The sequence below is a fragment of the Oryzias latipes genome, chromosome 8, assembly GCF_053564925.1.
Source record: "Oryzias latipes strain Hd-rR chromosome 8, Olatipes_Hd-rR_3.1".
Classification (NCBI taxonomy): Eukaryota; Metazoa; Chordata; class Actinopteri; order Beloniformes; family Adrianichthyidae; genus Oryzias; species Oryzias latipes.
The window spans coordinates 8,423,686-8,435,906 of NC_136244.1; the positions used below are offsets into that span (position 1 = coordinate 8,423,686).

The window sequence follows — 12,221 nt, forward strand, 5'->3', positions numbered from 1 at the left end:
TCCCAGCAGCAAATCTGAGCTGAGAGCTGCGCAGCCGCTCTGCGCATCCGTCAGCTTGGCCGTTGCGGTCCCACGCAGCCATTTGTCTCAGCGACAATTTAAAAAAAATAATCTCCCGAGCGGCTTCTGTCTGAGTTCAACATGCAGCCGCGCGGGGGTCGTCGCATCCGCACCTTAACTTCCGGCTGAAATCAGCGTTAATGAAGTGCGAGCTCTAAACTTTCCCCCAATTCGACGCCTGCGCAGACAAAAGAACCCGTCGCCTGTATTTCGCCGCGTGCTGCTTTCGTCTATTCGTCTTCCCTGTCAGCCATGGAGGGAAATTTGCGGGGAGGCGACGTCGCAGCCATGCACGTGAAGACGGAAGACATGGATGAAAACCCATCTGCGCCGGTTGTGGGCAGCCAGGAGCCGCCTGCGTCCTGTGGAGATGCCGCATGCAGAGGAGGAGGGGTGGAACAGACTGCAGAGGAGCTGGCTGAGGCGGAGCTGCAGGCCGCCGCTACACCAACCCCCCTGCTGCTGTGTAAGCGCAGCTCCCCTGATCCCGCAGTCACATCTGCTCCAGCTGTGCTGTGATACAGCGCTGATGATTTTCTGTGTCAATCTGCTGTTTTTCTGCACAGATCCAGCGAACACGGATCGCTTCTTCACCACATCTGCCGATGGAAAAACATACCTGAAGATCTCTCCAAGTAAGTCCACAACCACGCGTGGAACTTAACAAACATAAAGCAAATTTCTGATGCCGTACAATGGAAAGTGGGAATTTTTAAACCTGACGGCATGAATTTTATTTTGGGCTTTTACATCTATTTTTTCTTTAAAAAAAAGATAAAGAAATAAATTAAATAATGATAAAATAATAAACACCTGCCAAATTTAACCCGTGGTTTGTCTAAGATTAAAATGGTTCATAATTCTACTGAACCCAAAATAAAGTTTTGTGAAGGTTTTTAACCCCTTTTTCTGAATTTTTGTGTGGTTATGACTCTATCATATAAGGTCCAACATGCTTTACAGTCCCTGATGGCAGCTGGATGGCTGCGATATGCATTTTTGTTGCACCAGTAATGTTAGATGGGATTGTGTGGGGCTGTATAGCAAGAGATTTAGGCTAAAAACGCCATAATCATGGTTAAAAGGCCACAGGGAACACTTTTACTAGGGTTGGGTTGATAAAATCGATTAATCGATCTCAATTAATCCAAGCTTAATACATCAATAATTGATCCATAAAAGTAGAGTTGATCTTTTATGCTTTTTCTTTTCCGGTAACAGCAGTAAAGTGAAAGTCTGCTAGCTTGATGATAACGTATAATGGAATTTCCCATAGGACGGCTAATACTAACGCTTGGTTGAGCTAACCATACATTGCAAACTAAATGAACAGCTTTATATACTCGCAGGCATGAATTTTCCAAAATCTTTTAAGGAACGATTTCTTTAAGTAAACATTTGTGGTCTTAAGCAGTGGTCCCCATACCCCGGGCTGCGGACCGGTACTGACGCGTGGGTCATTTGGTACGGGGCCGCTGAAAGAACAAAATACAAACATTACCTTTGATCATTCCCGTTTTGTTTATTTTCTGATACTGAAGTTTTATTTGGGAAAACTACCGGTGTTCACCACACCCGTCTGTCTTGATGCGTCATGTGACTTTAAATAGCTGTTCGTATTCCTAAGTATATGAACTTAGGAATCCAAAGCCCAAAGTTAATGAAAAACGAACAAAAAAACATATTTGGAAAGTTTCTCTGATGAGAAAAAAGCCAGTAAGGAACCTTAACAAGGGTCTCCGACCAATATTCCAACCATAACACCAACTGTTTTAAGCATAAAACTTTGTTTGCTTAACCCTTGTGCTATCCAAGGCACGTCAATTTAGGAGTGGGGTCTTCTGGACCCTACAAGACAGTGCGCTAGACCTTTTTTTAGTGATTCTTGATTCACTGGTGTCCTTGGATTACATGAAATCCTCTCCACCTTTATCCACCTTTGTCATGGTAGGGATAACATGTCAATGTAAGAGTGGGGTCATCTGGACACCCTAAGATAGCACAAGAGTTAAAACATTATTTTGTACTTGAAACTCAAAAACAGGTGCAAACAAACCAATTTTATCTACAGAAACTGAAATATATATGCAATTAAAACAATATCCTGATAGTTTTTTTTAATCTGTGCGGCCAGTGCTTTATTCTAGGCAGAACCGACCCGGAAGATGGGTTAGGATTAGGTTAATACTTGCTAACAACATTTAGCCACGGATGAACTTAAACTGGCATAACATCAGGATTAGGTTAATACTTGGGAGTCTCCTGGGAGACACGGGTCTCATTAGTCAGGAAGTTTGCTCACGCAGAGCAGCCGAACGGACTGCAGTCCGAACCCTTCTATGGACCGCACACCATAACAAAGCACCCTCCCCTCCCTGCGTTCATGAAGCTACGAGACTCCAGCTGCTCTGCTCAGAGACACGGTTAGCTCGTGTGGAGCAGTAGATTCATTCTAACAGCCACAGATCTTTTTACAAAGTGGTTGTGGCAAAATCTCTCTATAACACTACAAAGAATAATGTCAGACACAAAGTATGAAGGAAAAGAACTTTAGGTTACAAAAGAAAACATGAAATTTGTCCAAGTACCGTAGTGTGACAGTTTTTGTACCTTCACCGGCTGGCTTTTGTGGCACATTTTTAATGCGGTACCCTGCTCTGTTTGGAGCGCAGGAGAGAGAGAATTAATTTTGAGGGAAAATTGTTTTGATTTAATGTATGTTTGAGTTTCAAGTGCAAAAAAATGTTTTGAGCACACAACATTTTTAAAGTTTTACACTTAAAACAGTAAGTGTTGCGCTTGGAATAATGGCACAAAAATCACTCCACAGATATACCCTATTTTTCTGACTATAAGTTACTCCAGAGTTTATTTCGCAGACGCCAAAAAAAAACATAATAAAGAAGAAAAAAATCATATATAAGTTGCCCTCAGATGAAATTTATTTAACCAATAGTGGAGCAAGAAAGAACGTTTTATTTTGAAAGGCAAATCATATTATGGAAATAGATATTAATAGATTGAATATTTAGGTAATGAAACACAGAATAAGTGTCTAAAATGTTAGCACATCAGGTGAACAGTTTAGATAACCACAGCATAAAGAGTCAACTAAACTCCTTATCACTTTAAACCATTGCATTCTTTATTCTTTGTGTCGCTTTGGAACAACTCCACCGTGGTCAGTAGCAAATAATGAGACACAGACCCACAGCGCCTTCTAGTGATTGTTAGTGGGAAAATAAAGAACACATGAGGATTTTTATTTGTAAAAGAAATCACATGTTTGTTGTACCCTGGGCAACACTATTGAAAGACAAAAAAAGACATACTCTGAAAAATACGGTACCTGTAACAATTTCAAGTTTTTTTTTAATGCACCTTTAATGTTATTAACCATTAACAGTTTTATAAAAACAGTTCAAATCAATAATGCCATTTCTGCTTCCAGCTGCCATGATGCCCTCTGCTTCTGAAAAGACGCTTTCCTCCGGCTCAGACTTTTCCTCCAAAGCTGTCTTGTGCCTCATAGAGGCTGTTGGCCGCCGCTGGGGCCTCTACGAGACCCGTGAACGCTCGCAGCTCTTTCAGAGCGTCCAGGAGGAGATGGCCTCTAAGGGACACATTCTCCCCGTTGAAAAAATCCGCCGCAAGTGGAACAACCTCATCGTCACTTACAAGAGGGTTAAAGACCGCAGCCGTGAGACAGGACATGCTAAGACGTCGTGGGAGTTCTTTGATGTGAGTAGGGACCATGTTTGGTTGACTTGGTGTAAAAACCACATGGGGATTATTTGTCCGGGTGGATTAAAACTTCATAGAGTCGTGTACTTTTTAAATCATTTTAGCGTCTGTTTACTTAAAAAAAATCCTACTGAAAACAAATGTTAGTGCCGATCCCTGGACCTGAATTTAGAGGTCCTTTGACATCTTTCCAGGTTAGCAGATTGCCTTTCTAGCATGTTCATTTATAAAAGCTCAAATTTCTAACCATTTAGCTGTTTTGATTGGTTTGTGTATATATAAACTTTTCGTCTCTACTGTATATATTTCCCCAAAATTCCCTTTTACTGGAGACAGACGAAGCAGCGTCTTTCTCGTGACAGCTCAGGGCATTGGCCCTTGTATTGGCCCTTGTATAGAATGAGGTCTGGTCAAGAAATATTTTTTTATGGTAGCTCCTCCCACACGCAGCAGGAGCGTCCGATCTATGAACGCACTTTTGGACAAACTTCCAGCAGTCAATTTGACGTGACAGAACAAATCTGGTGGCTGCAAATGTGACACCTGAATCAAGTTTAACGTGAACACAGCAAACCATTGTCAGTAGAATTGAATAGTAAGGCAAAGTACTCCCACACGAATGATTTAAATGATGGGGGGGGGGGGGGGGGGGTCCAGTGGCACGCATGTGTTCTGACCTGATCTGTACAGATCACGGATCAGCTATGATCCATTGCACCCCTAGTTCCTGCTAAGATTATTAACTCAGTGTTTACATCCTTTTGACTGCCGTAACTTGTCAACCACGTGCGCAACTCCAGCAGATTCTGTTGCAGAGAAAAGCAATTTTGCACGTTAGTAATGCAGCGCACATGAGTGCACAGCCGAAATGAAAATCTGCTTTTTCTCTGCGTCAGAATTAGCGAATTCACATTGATTGCGTGAAGGGTGGAAGATTTTCGTCATGTGTGCAAACAAAAAGAATGTGTGGGCTATTCGGGTGTCATCAATCAGTTGACATGGCGTCCAGATTTATGACTTTACCAAAACATTTGATGCCAGCTTTGTGATAATCTGCGTTATTGTCATACAAACACTTTAAACCCTTGTGCTATTCTAGGCACTTTAACATTGGGAGTTGGGTCATCTAGACCCACTAGACAGTGCGCTAAACCTTTTTTCTTCAATGATTTGTGAAACTCACTGGTGTCTATGGATTACATGAAATCTTTCCACCTTTATCCACATTTGTCATGGTAGTTAGAACACGTCAATGTAAGGGTGGGGTCATCTAAGATAGCACAAGGGTTACGATTAAATTTGTTTGACAATGTGAATAATAAGGAAAACTTCATCAACGGCATAAGGATTGGTGCTGGGTGAAGGCATACCAACCAAACGGTTAGAAGATTTTCTGGTACTTACCTGTGACTTTCTTTTTCCTCACAGCTGATGGATGCCACGCTCTCCGACACTATTGGCACACAGATTGTCACCAACAAAAGACACAAAGGTGGGAACCACGTTTCAAGTCTGCCCACTCCCATAACAAAGCTCGCCTCAAAGCCCGGACAGCTTCCTCAGGCAGGGACCATCATCCACTCCAACAGTGACTTTGCCACAACTGCTGGCGTGGAGTCTGTTGCTATGGGACCCATCACAAGCCAGATCATCTCCAGCACTGCTGCTAGCTCCTCTATGTGTGCAGCGACGGTCAGCCAGATCAATTCTCCAGATCTTAAGCCACTTATTGTCCTCAATGGTGACATAGTTACCAGCAGTGTTCAGCCAGCGGCCATCGTACCAGCTCCACCTTTTCTTCCCCCGCCTTGTTTCACAGAAGCGACCTCTACTGCCCCTTCGCTTGGCTCAGCTAGCAGCATAGAACTCACCGCATCTGGTTGTACAAGTCGCAAATCCTCAACATACCCATCCGGCGTCATTCCTTTTCGCTTGAATACGACGCCGCTCCCCCACAGTCAGAGCATGCTTGGGCTCCCGTCCCTCCCACTCACATCTACGTCGTCCGTTCCCACCTCGTCTGCATCGGCCAATCCGGGAGGTGAAGGGAAGAACCAGAAAGGGAACAAAGATTCAAGCAATATCACCTTGTTCCAAGAGGTCATGCAGCAACAGGAGGAGCAGGCCTACCTGGACCGGGTGGCCCGGCGCAGGAATGAAGCCAGAGAGAAGCGGCGCGAGAGGCGGGAGGTGCGGATGTCGGAGTCCCTGAGCAGAATAGCCACAGCTTTGGAACTGCTTTCCTCCAAGCAAGACACAGTCATTGCTCTTCTCCAAAGGCTGGCTGATCGGAAGTAAAACTAATAAGACTTTTTGTTTCTATTCTGATAAAAACACACCTCAAGTTCTGCTTCTTTTTTATCAAGAGTTGTCCTTGTGGAATTGAAAATTGAATTAAAAAATGAACAAATGATAGTGTGTCTTATTATAGCAGTTTAATTTTATATTATTTTATATTTATTGCTATCATGAATCCTATAAGAAAAGTTACAGGGTAATGAAAGCAAAACAGATAATTAGACAAATTGTTATCATGAGTCGGCTTACCTCCTTATCCTCTTATGATAGAGTATTAGGGCCACTATAAAAATAAATAAATATAACTAATAAAATTGTAAAATAATGAGAAAAAAAAGTTATTATTGTACGAGAATAAACTTGTAGAATTGTGAGTAAAAGAATAATTTTTACGGTTATAAAATTATAATTTCATAAATAATAGGTTGATAATTTACAATATTAAGCATTTTTACATTTATGGGGTAAGAGGTTGTTCACAAAGGAAAATATGAACAACCAAAAAAAAATATATATATATATATATATATATATATATATATATATATATATTATATTATGTTTCCGTGTGAGAAACGTGATGAGTATTATAATCAGTTTCTTCCGCATTAGTTTCACAAATATGGAAATACGAATTGTTTTAATAAATAAAAATTGATTTATCACAAGTATTTGGAAAGACAGAGAACACAATTTTGCCCCTTCATAAGAAGATTCTTTACCTACATGGAGTGGATTTCCGGTGGGCGAGCCATTTACGTCATCGGCAGTAGAGCTGTAAATGATGTAAAGAACTCAGCCTAAATGCATTATGGGTCATGGATTCCTATGACAAAAGAAAGCCTCATGGCGTCACCATAAGTGGCTGCATTGATGGATTTAGTCCGCATGTGGATGGAGGCTTACACCATAACCTGACTATACTTTTAACCCTTGTGCTATCCTAGGCACTTTAACATTGGGAGTTGGGTCATCTAGACCCACTAGACAGTGCGCTGAACCTTTTTTCTTCAATGATTTGTGATCTTCACTGGTGTCCATGGATTACATGAAATCTTTCCACCTTTATCCACCTTTGTCATGGTAGTTAGAATGTCATGGTGCATCTGTCAGACTCTTCCCCCTCTCCTCTCCGCTTGGTTCCCTGATTCAGCCCAGCTGCCACCACTCAACTCATCATCACCGCCTACCTACTTAAGGAACTCCTGGACCAGTATTCATCGCCAGTCCATTGCCCCTGATGGTGCTCATTTTGGTCTTGCGTCTAGTTCATGTCAAGCTACCTTGTTCCTAGCCTGCACCTATTTTATCTTCTTACCTTTTCTCCAGGAAATCACAAACCACGAGTGGTCGCCTGAATCAGCCGTTGTCTGGAAACCTCACTCAGTCTGCTTCACCAGTCTCACCACGAGCCTCAGCCGATCATCCAACTCCATAGATCTCCACCGACGCTGCCCTACGGAGGGATCCACCAGTGACGCCACAAAATCCAGTCTATCGTATTGTGGACCACACGGAAACTGCTCACTCCCTAACTTTGCTGGCAATTAAATCTTCTTACACACCAGACCAGCTTGCTCCTGTGTTTTCTTCCGGGTTCCAGCATCTGGGTCTCTAATGTTCTGTAATCATGACATAGAACACGTCAATGTAAGGGTGGGTTCATCTAAGATAGCACAAGGGTTACAAAGCATAACTTTTTCATTGTTAAAATATAACTTTCTTTCTCATGATTTTATGAGTTTTTTCTTGTAAAATTGTTACTTTTTCTCCTGAGCTTACAACTTTTTTCTCGTAAAATTAGGACTTTACTCTCAAATGTATGACTTCATTCTTGTAAAGGTGCACCTTTTTCCTCATAATTTTATGACTTTATTTTCCTAAATTTGTTTTTTCTTTCATGGTGGTCCTAACATTCCGGATATTGGCCAGTTTGTCACCAGATGTAAATTGAAAAACAAACAAAATCTGTGTTCATCAATTTTTATTAATGTGCATGTAGTTTTAGCACTTTGACTTTTTGCATTGACTTTGTGACTTTGACCCTAGATGATTTTTTTATGATGACACCAAAGTGAAAATGGTGCCATCATAAAAAAGTCCCAAAGTCTTTCAGCCCGGGGGACCTGATCACCTAAAAGGGAAGATTCTTCGTGGTTATGAGAGAGTTAAATCAACCTCCATCCATCCACCCATCTTCAGATCCAGGTGAATCCCATTTGGAGTCATGGGGTTGCTGGAGCCAACCCAAATACTGATGGATGAAAGCTGGGTTCACCATGAACGGGTTGCCAGTCTGTTGCAAAGCCACGATCATAAACAGCCATTCATGTTTCTAGTTTCTCCATCAATCTATTTTAATATTTGGTTGTGCCTTCCAAATCCCTTCTCTACCATTTAGTGCAAAGGCAGATAAACAAACATAAAAATGTGCCTCAAGACAAAAGATTTGTTCAGGTGCCGGACAAAGAGTATGGCATACTTCAGTCACTAGATAGCAGCCTTTGCCTGCTTCATGCAGCAGCTGGAACATCTATGGCCCTTTAAATCTACATAAAACTGTTGTAAAATGAAGTCAGGCTGCTCTTTTGAACCAAGCAGAAAGTTAGTCTGCACAATTTCCACTTAATAGCACCACCCTCTTTCAACTGGTTTCACTTTAACTTTGAACCTTTAAAGAAAAGCAACTGAGAGAGACCTGATGAGCTTTTTGCAGACAATATAGTATCTACAATGAAGCGGGACGTTTCTGATGTACCACAACAAGATACGTATCAAGGTAGGTGTTAAGGGGGTACATTTGTGAGATTCTTAGTTTCTATTGAAGCAGTGACATAAAATATTCTTTGCTTCATGTGCTTTTTTGCTAAAAAGAAACCAAAGCTAACATGGTTTTGTCTTTTTATTATGGGGGATAACCACTCTCAAGATGATAGTCTGGGTTTACACATTGTCAAGACCAGTCAAAGGTCAACCAAGACAAATAAAACTGTTGAAAAAACATTCAAAACATGAAATACACAACTCACAATAAGTTATTGTAAACAACTCAGTGGACGTTGTATATCCTAGACAATTTTGTGTGTTCGCAGATCCCCTGAGGATCATGCTCCTTGGAAAGAGCGGTGCAGGCAAGAGCTCGAGTGGAAACACCATCCTTAAGAGGACGGCTTTCACATCTGACATGAGGCTGAAGAGAGTCACAGCCCACTGTGAGAAGGAGGTTGGGCTGGTTGAAGACAGGCAGGTCGCCATTATCGACACACCAGGGCTTTTTGAGAAAGATGGAAACAAAGACGAAATCATGCGGGAGATTCTCATGCGGATAAAGCTCCAAGAACCAGGCCCCCACATATTTGTGTTAGTGGTCCCCCTGGGAAGAATGACACAGGAGGACCATGACACCAACACTCTGATCGAAGCAATGTTTGGCCCCAGAGTATGGGACTACACTATCGTGTTGTTCACTCATGGGGATCGCCTGGATAAAAAAACGATCAATGACGTCATCAGCGAAAGCGATGATAACCTCTGCAACTTCATACGCAAGTGCAGCGGAGGCTTTCATGTCTTTAACAACAAAACCCCAGAAGATCAGACCCAGGTGACACCACTCATGAAGAAGATTCAGACCCTGATAGCCCTAAACGGAGGCGGCTACTACAAAACAGAGCTTTATCCCAGGAAGGAGAGAAAAATCAGGGAAAGACAGGAGAGCATCCTGGCTGAGGAAGCTGCCAGCATTCTCAAAAAGGAGGAGAACCTCAAAACCAAATTTGAGGGGGAGGAGCTAAACATGAAGATGAAGGTGCTGTGGATGAAAGAGGAGGAGCGTGCAAGAAAAAAAGCTGAGAATCAGATTAGAAACAGGAAGGTTCTAAACTGCTTCTTGTTGGTAACGTTAATAAGTCTGCTTCTAGGCTTGACTTTCAGTGGTCTGAAAATATACCTGTTGACAGGGGCCGTCATCTGGATTGGGCTCTTCATGTTGCCATATTTAATTTCTTCTGTAGGAAAGCCATTCTTTTTAAAGAACAAGTGAAACTAAAATGTACGGCTAAAGAGTTTGGCAAAGTTTTATTTTTTCTTTTTTTTTGTATGTGTTTCAAATTTCAACAAAATTGTAATTTACAAAATATCAGTTGAGAAAATTAATTTGACTTTTTTCCTTGTAAATCCATTATCCTTGCAACAAAAAGACCATTTTACCGTTATTTAAAGCATAAGTAAGATATAAATCATTGTAAATTTATTTTCTTAGTTCCTTAGTAATGTATGAGACAAGAAGATTGTGATGCAAAATCTTATATAAAAATTCTTCATTTTTTATGTTAAACATACAAATTTTTTAACCATACATTTTTTGTCAAACATACACATACTTGAAATTAATTAATCAAACATTAAACAATTGAACAAATTTGCTGTATTTAAAAGTTCCATCACATAAATCTGCAAGGCTGCTAAGCTAAACAGCAATATGAAACACTAGCTAGCTTAAGCGCAATATTCTGCAGAAATAAAACCATTTCTTCTTTATTTTCTAAGCATTGGTTATTTCTCCTGTGTTTTTTAATCAATTATTCAAGTGCACAGCCATCAGCCTTTTATCACAAAAATGGACGCAAACCCTGCTCCAAACATAAAATATATAAACAACTAAAGGTGCAAAACTAATTTAGTTTCAAATGTGACACATACTTTTTTTTCATTGACACATGGTATGTCAAAATCTTTAAAAAAAAATTATATTTGTAACAGTTCAAATAAAGCCAAATAAGAATTTGGTGGATTTTTTAACATCAATAAAAGCGGAATGTGGGGTACAGTACTAGTCTGTGTATTGTTTCACACCAACACCCTTCATATCCCAAACTTCCATTTCAACACATGGCAGAAATTCAGAAGTATTAAATACCGTTCCACAATTTTTTTCTTTTTACCAAAATATAATCCAACGCATAGTCTGGTGTGAAAGTCCCACAGGATCTTTGCCCTCTCCTTCTCTACCACCTTTGGAGGTGTTTCCCATTTTGACCTTGGGGTTTCCAGTCCATATTCTGCACACATGTTCCTGTATATTATTCCAGCTACTTGATTGTGGCGCTCCATGTATGCTTTACCTGCAAGCATCTTACACCCTGCAGTTATGTGCTGGATTGTTTCAGGCGCCTCTTTACACAGCCTACACCTTGGGTCTTGTCTGGTGTGGTAGATCTGAGCCTCTGCTCTCCAATGCCTGAGACAGTCACTGAGCACACTGTCAGTTGGGGCCTTGAGCTTGATTTATTCATCCATCTTGGATGTTTCATCCTGGATTGTGGCTTCTACGCTCACTAGTCCTCGGCCTCCTTCCTTGCGGCTAGCATACAGTCTCAGTGTGCTGGATTTGGGATGGAACACTCAATGCATGATGAGGAGCTTTCGTGTCTTAACATCCATGGTCTGTATCTCTTCCTTTGGCCATCTTATTATTCCTGCAGGGTATCTGATAACTGGCAGTGCATAGCTGTTTATTGTCCGGGTCTTGTTCTTTCCATTGAGCTGGCTTCTCAGGACTTGCCTCTGCTGGACCCCTAATAATAAGCAGCTGCTTCGGGGATGTCCATTTTTTCCATATTCTGTATTATGAGGGGATTTGTTGTTTTTGACACATTGTGGAAAAATAAACTAAACTAAACTAAAAAAAAAAACTAAATTGGTGGTATTCAGCTGTAGCTGTCTATCTATCTGTATATATGTATGTGTGTGTAGGTGTGTGTGTGTATGTATTATAACATGGGATAATTAGTCATGAATTGATTGTAAAATAAATATAGGCCAACATATGCATTAGTCCAAATTCAGATGGTTTAATTATAATTACCCTTAATCATAAATGCTTATTAGCTCTACATTGCATTGCATCATACTTGCGGTGTGGGAATTGCTCTAGTCTTGATGTTTCCTCATAACAGTGACTTGAAATTTGTTAGTTCTATTTGTTTACAAACTCGTAAGATAACAGTTTTCCATCAGTATGCAACAAGTCACATTCATATGCTTGGTCATCTGTGGCATCATTTGATACCATGGACATATATGTCACTGTTATTATATTTCTTTACAGTCTATTATTG

At 40.9% G+C, this 12,221-nt stretch overlaps 2 protein-coding genes and 1 long non-coding RNA gene across 3 annotated transcripts; 2 read left to right on the top strand and 1 right to left on the bottom strand.

Annotated features, from left to right (window-relative positions):
• LOC110015508 (uncharacterized) lies at positions 1-6,215 on the top strand. The gene is made up of 4 exons (XM_023957720.2): positions 1-526; positions 627-695; positions 3,512-3,801; positions 5,233-6,215. The coding sequence occupies exons 1-4, from the start codon at positions 313-315 to the stop codon at positions 6,100-6,102; spliced, it is 1,443 nt and encodes a 480-aa protein (XP_023813488.1). The 5' UTR covers positions 1-312; the 3' UTR covers positions 6,103-6,215.
• Positions 6,216-7,406: 1,191 nt separating this feature from the next.
• On the bottom strand, positions 7,407-7,770 carry LOC144994131 (uncharacterized). Its single transcript, XR_013657554.1, has 2 exons — positions 7,668-7,770; positions 7,407-7,558 (listed from the first exon to the last, which is right to left on the bottom strand). It is a non-coding gene; the product is annotated as an uncharacterized LOC144994131 (long non-coding RNA).
• A 944-nt stretch (positions 7,771-8,714) lies between these two features.
• On the top strand, positions 8,715-10,930 carry LOC105354614 (GTPase IMAP family member 7). Its single transcript, XM_011478445.4, has 2 exons — positions 8,715-8,881; positions 9,195-10,930. The coding sequence occupies exons 1-2, from the start codon at positions 8,836-8,838 to the stop codon at positions 10,142-10,144; spliced, it is 996 nt and encodes a 331-aa protein (XP_011476747.1). The 5' UTR covers positions 8,715-8,835; the 3' UTR covers positions 10,145-10,930.
• The last annotated feature ends 1,291 nt before the right edge of the window (positions 10,931-12,221 follow it).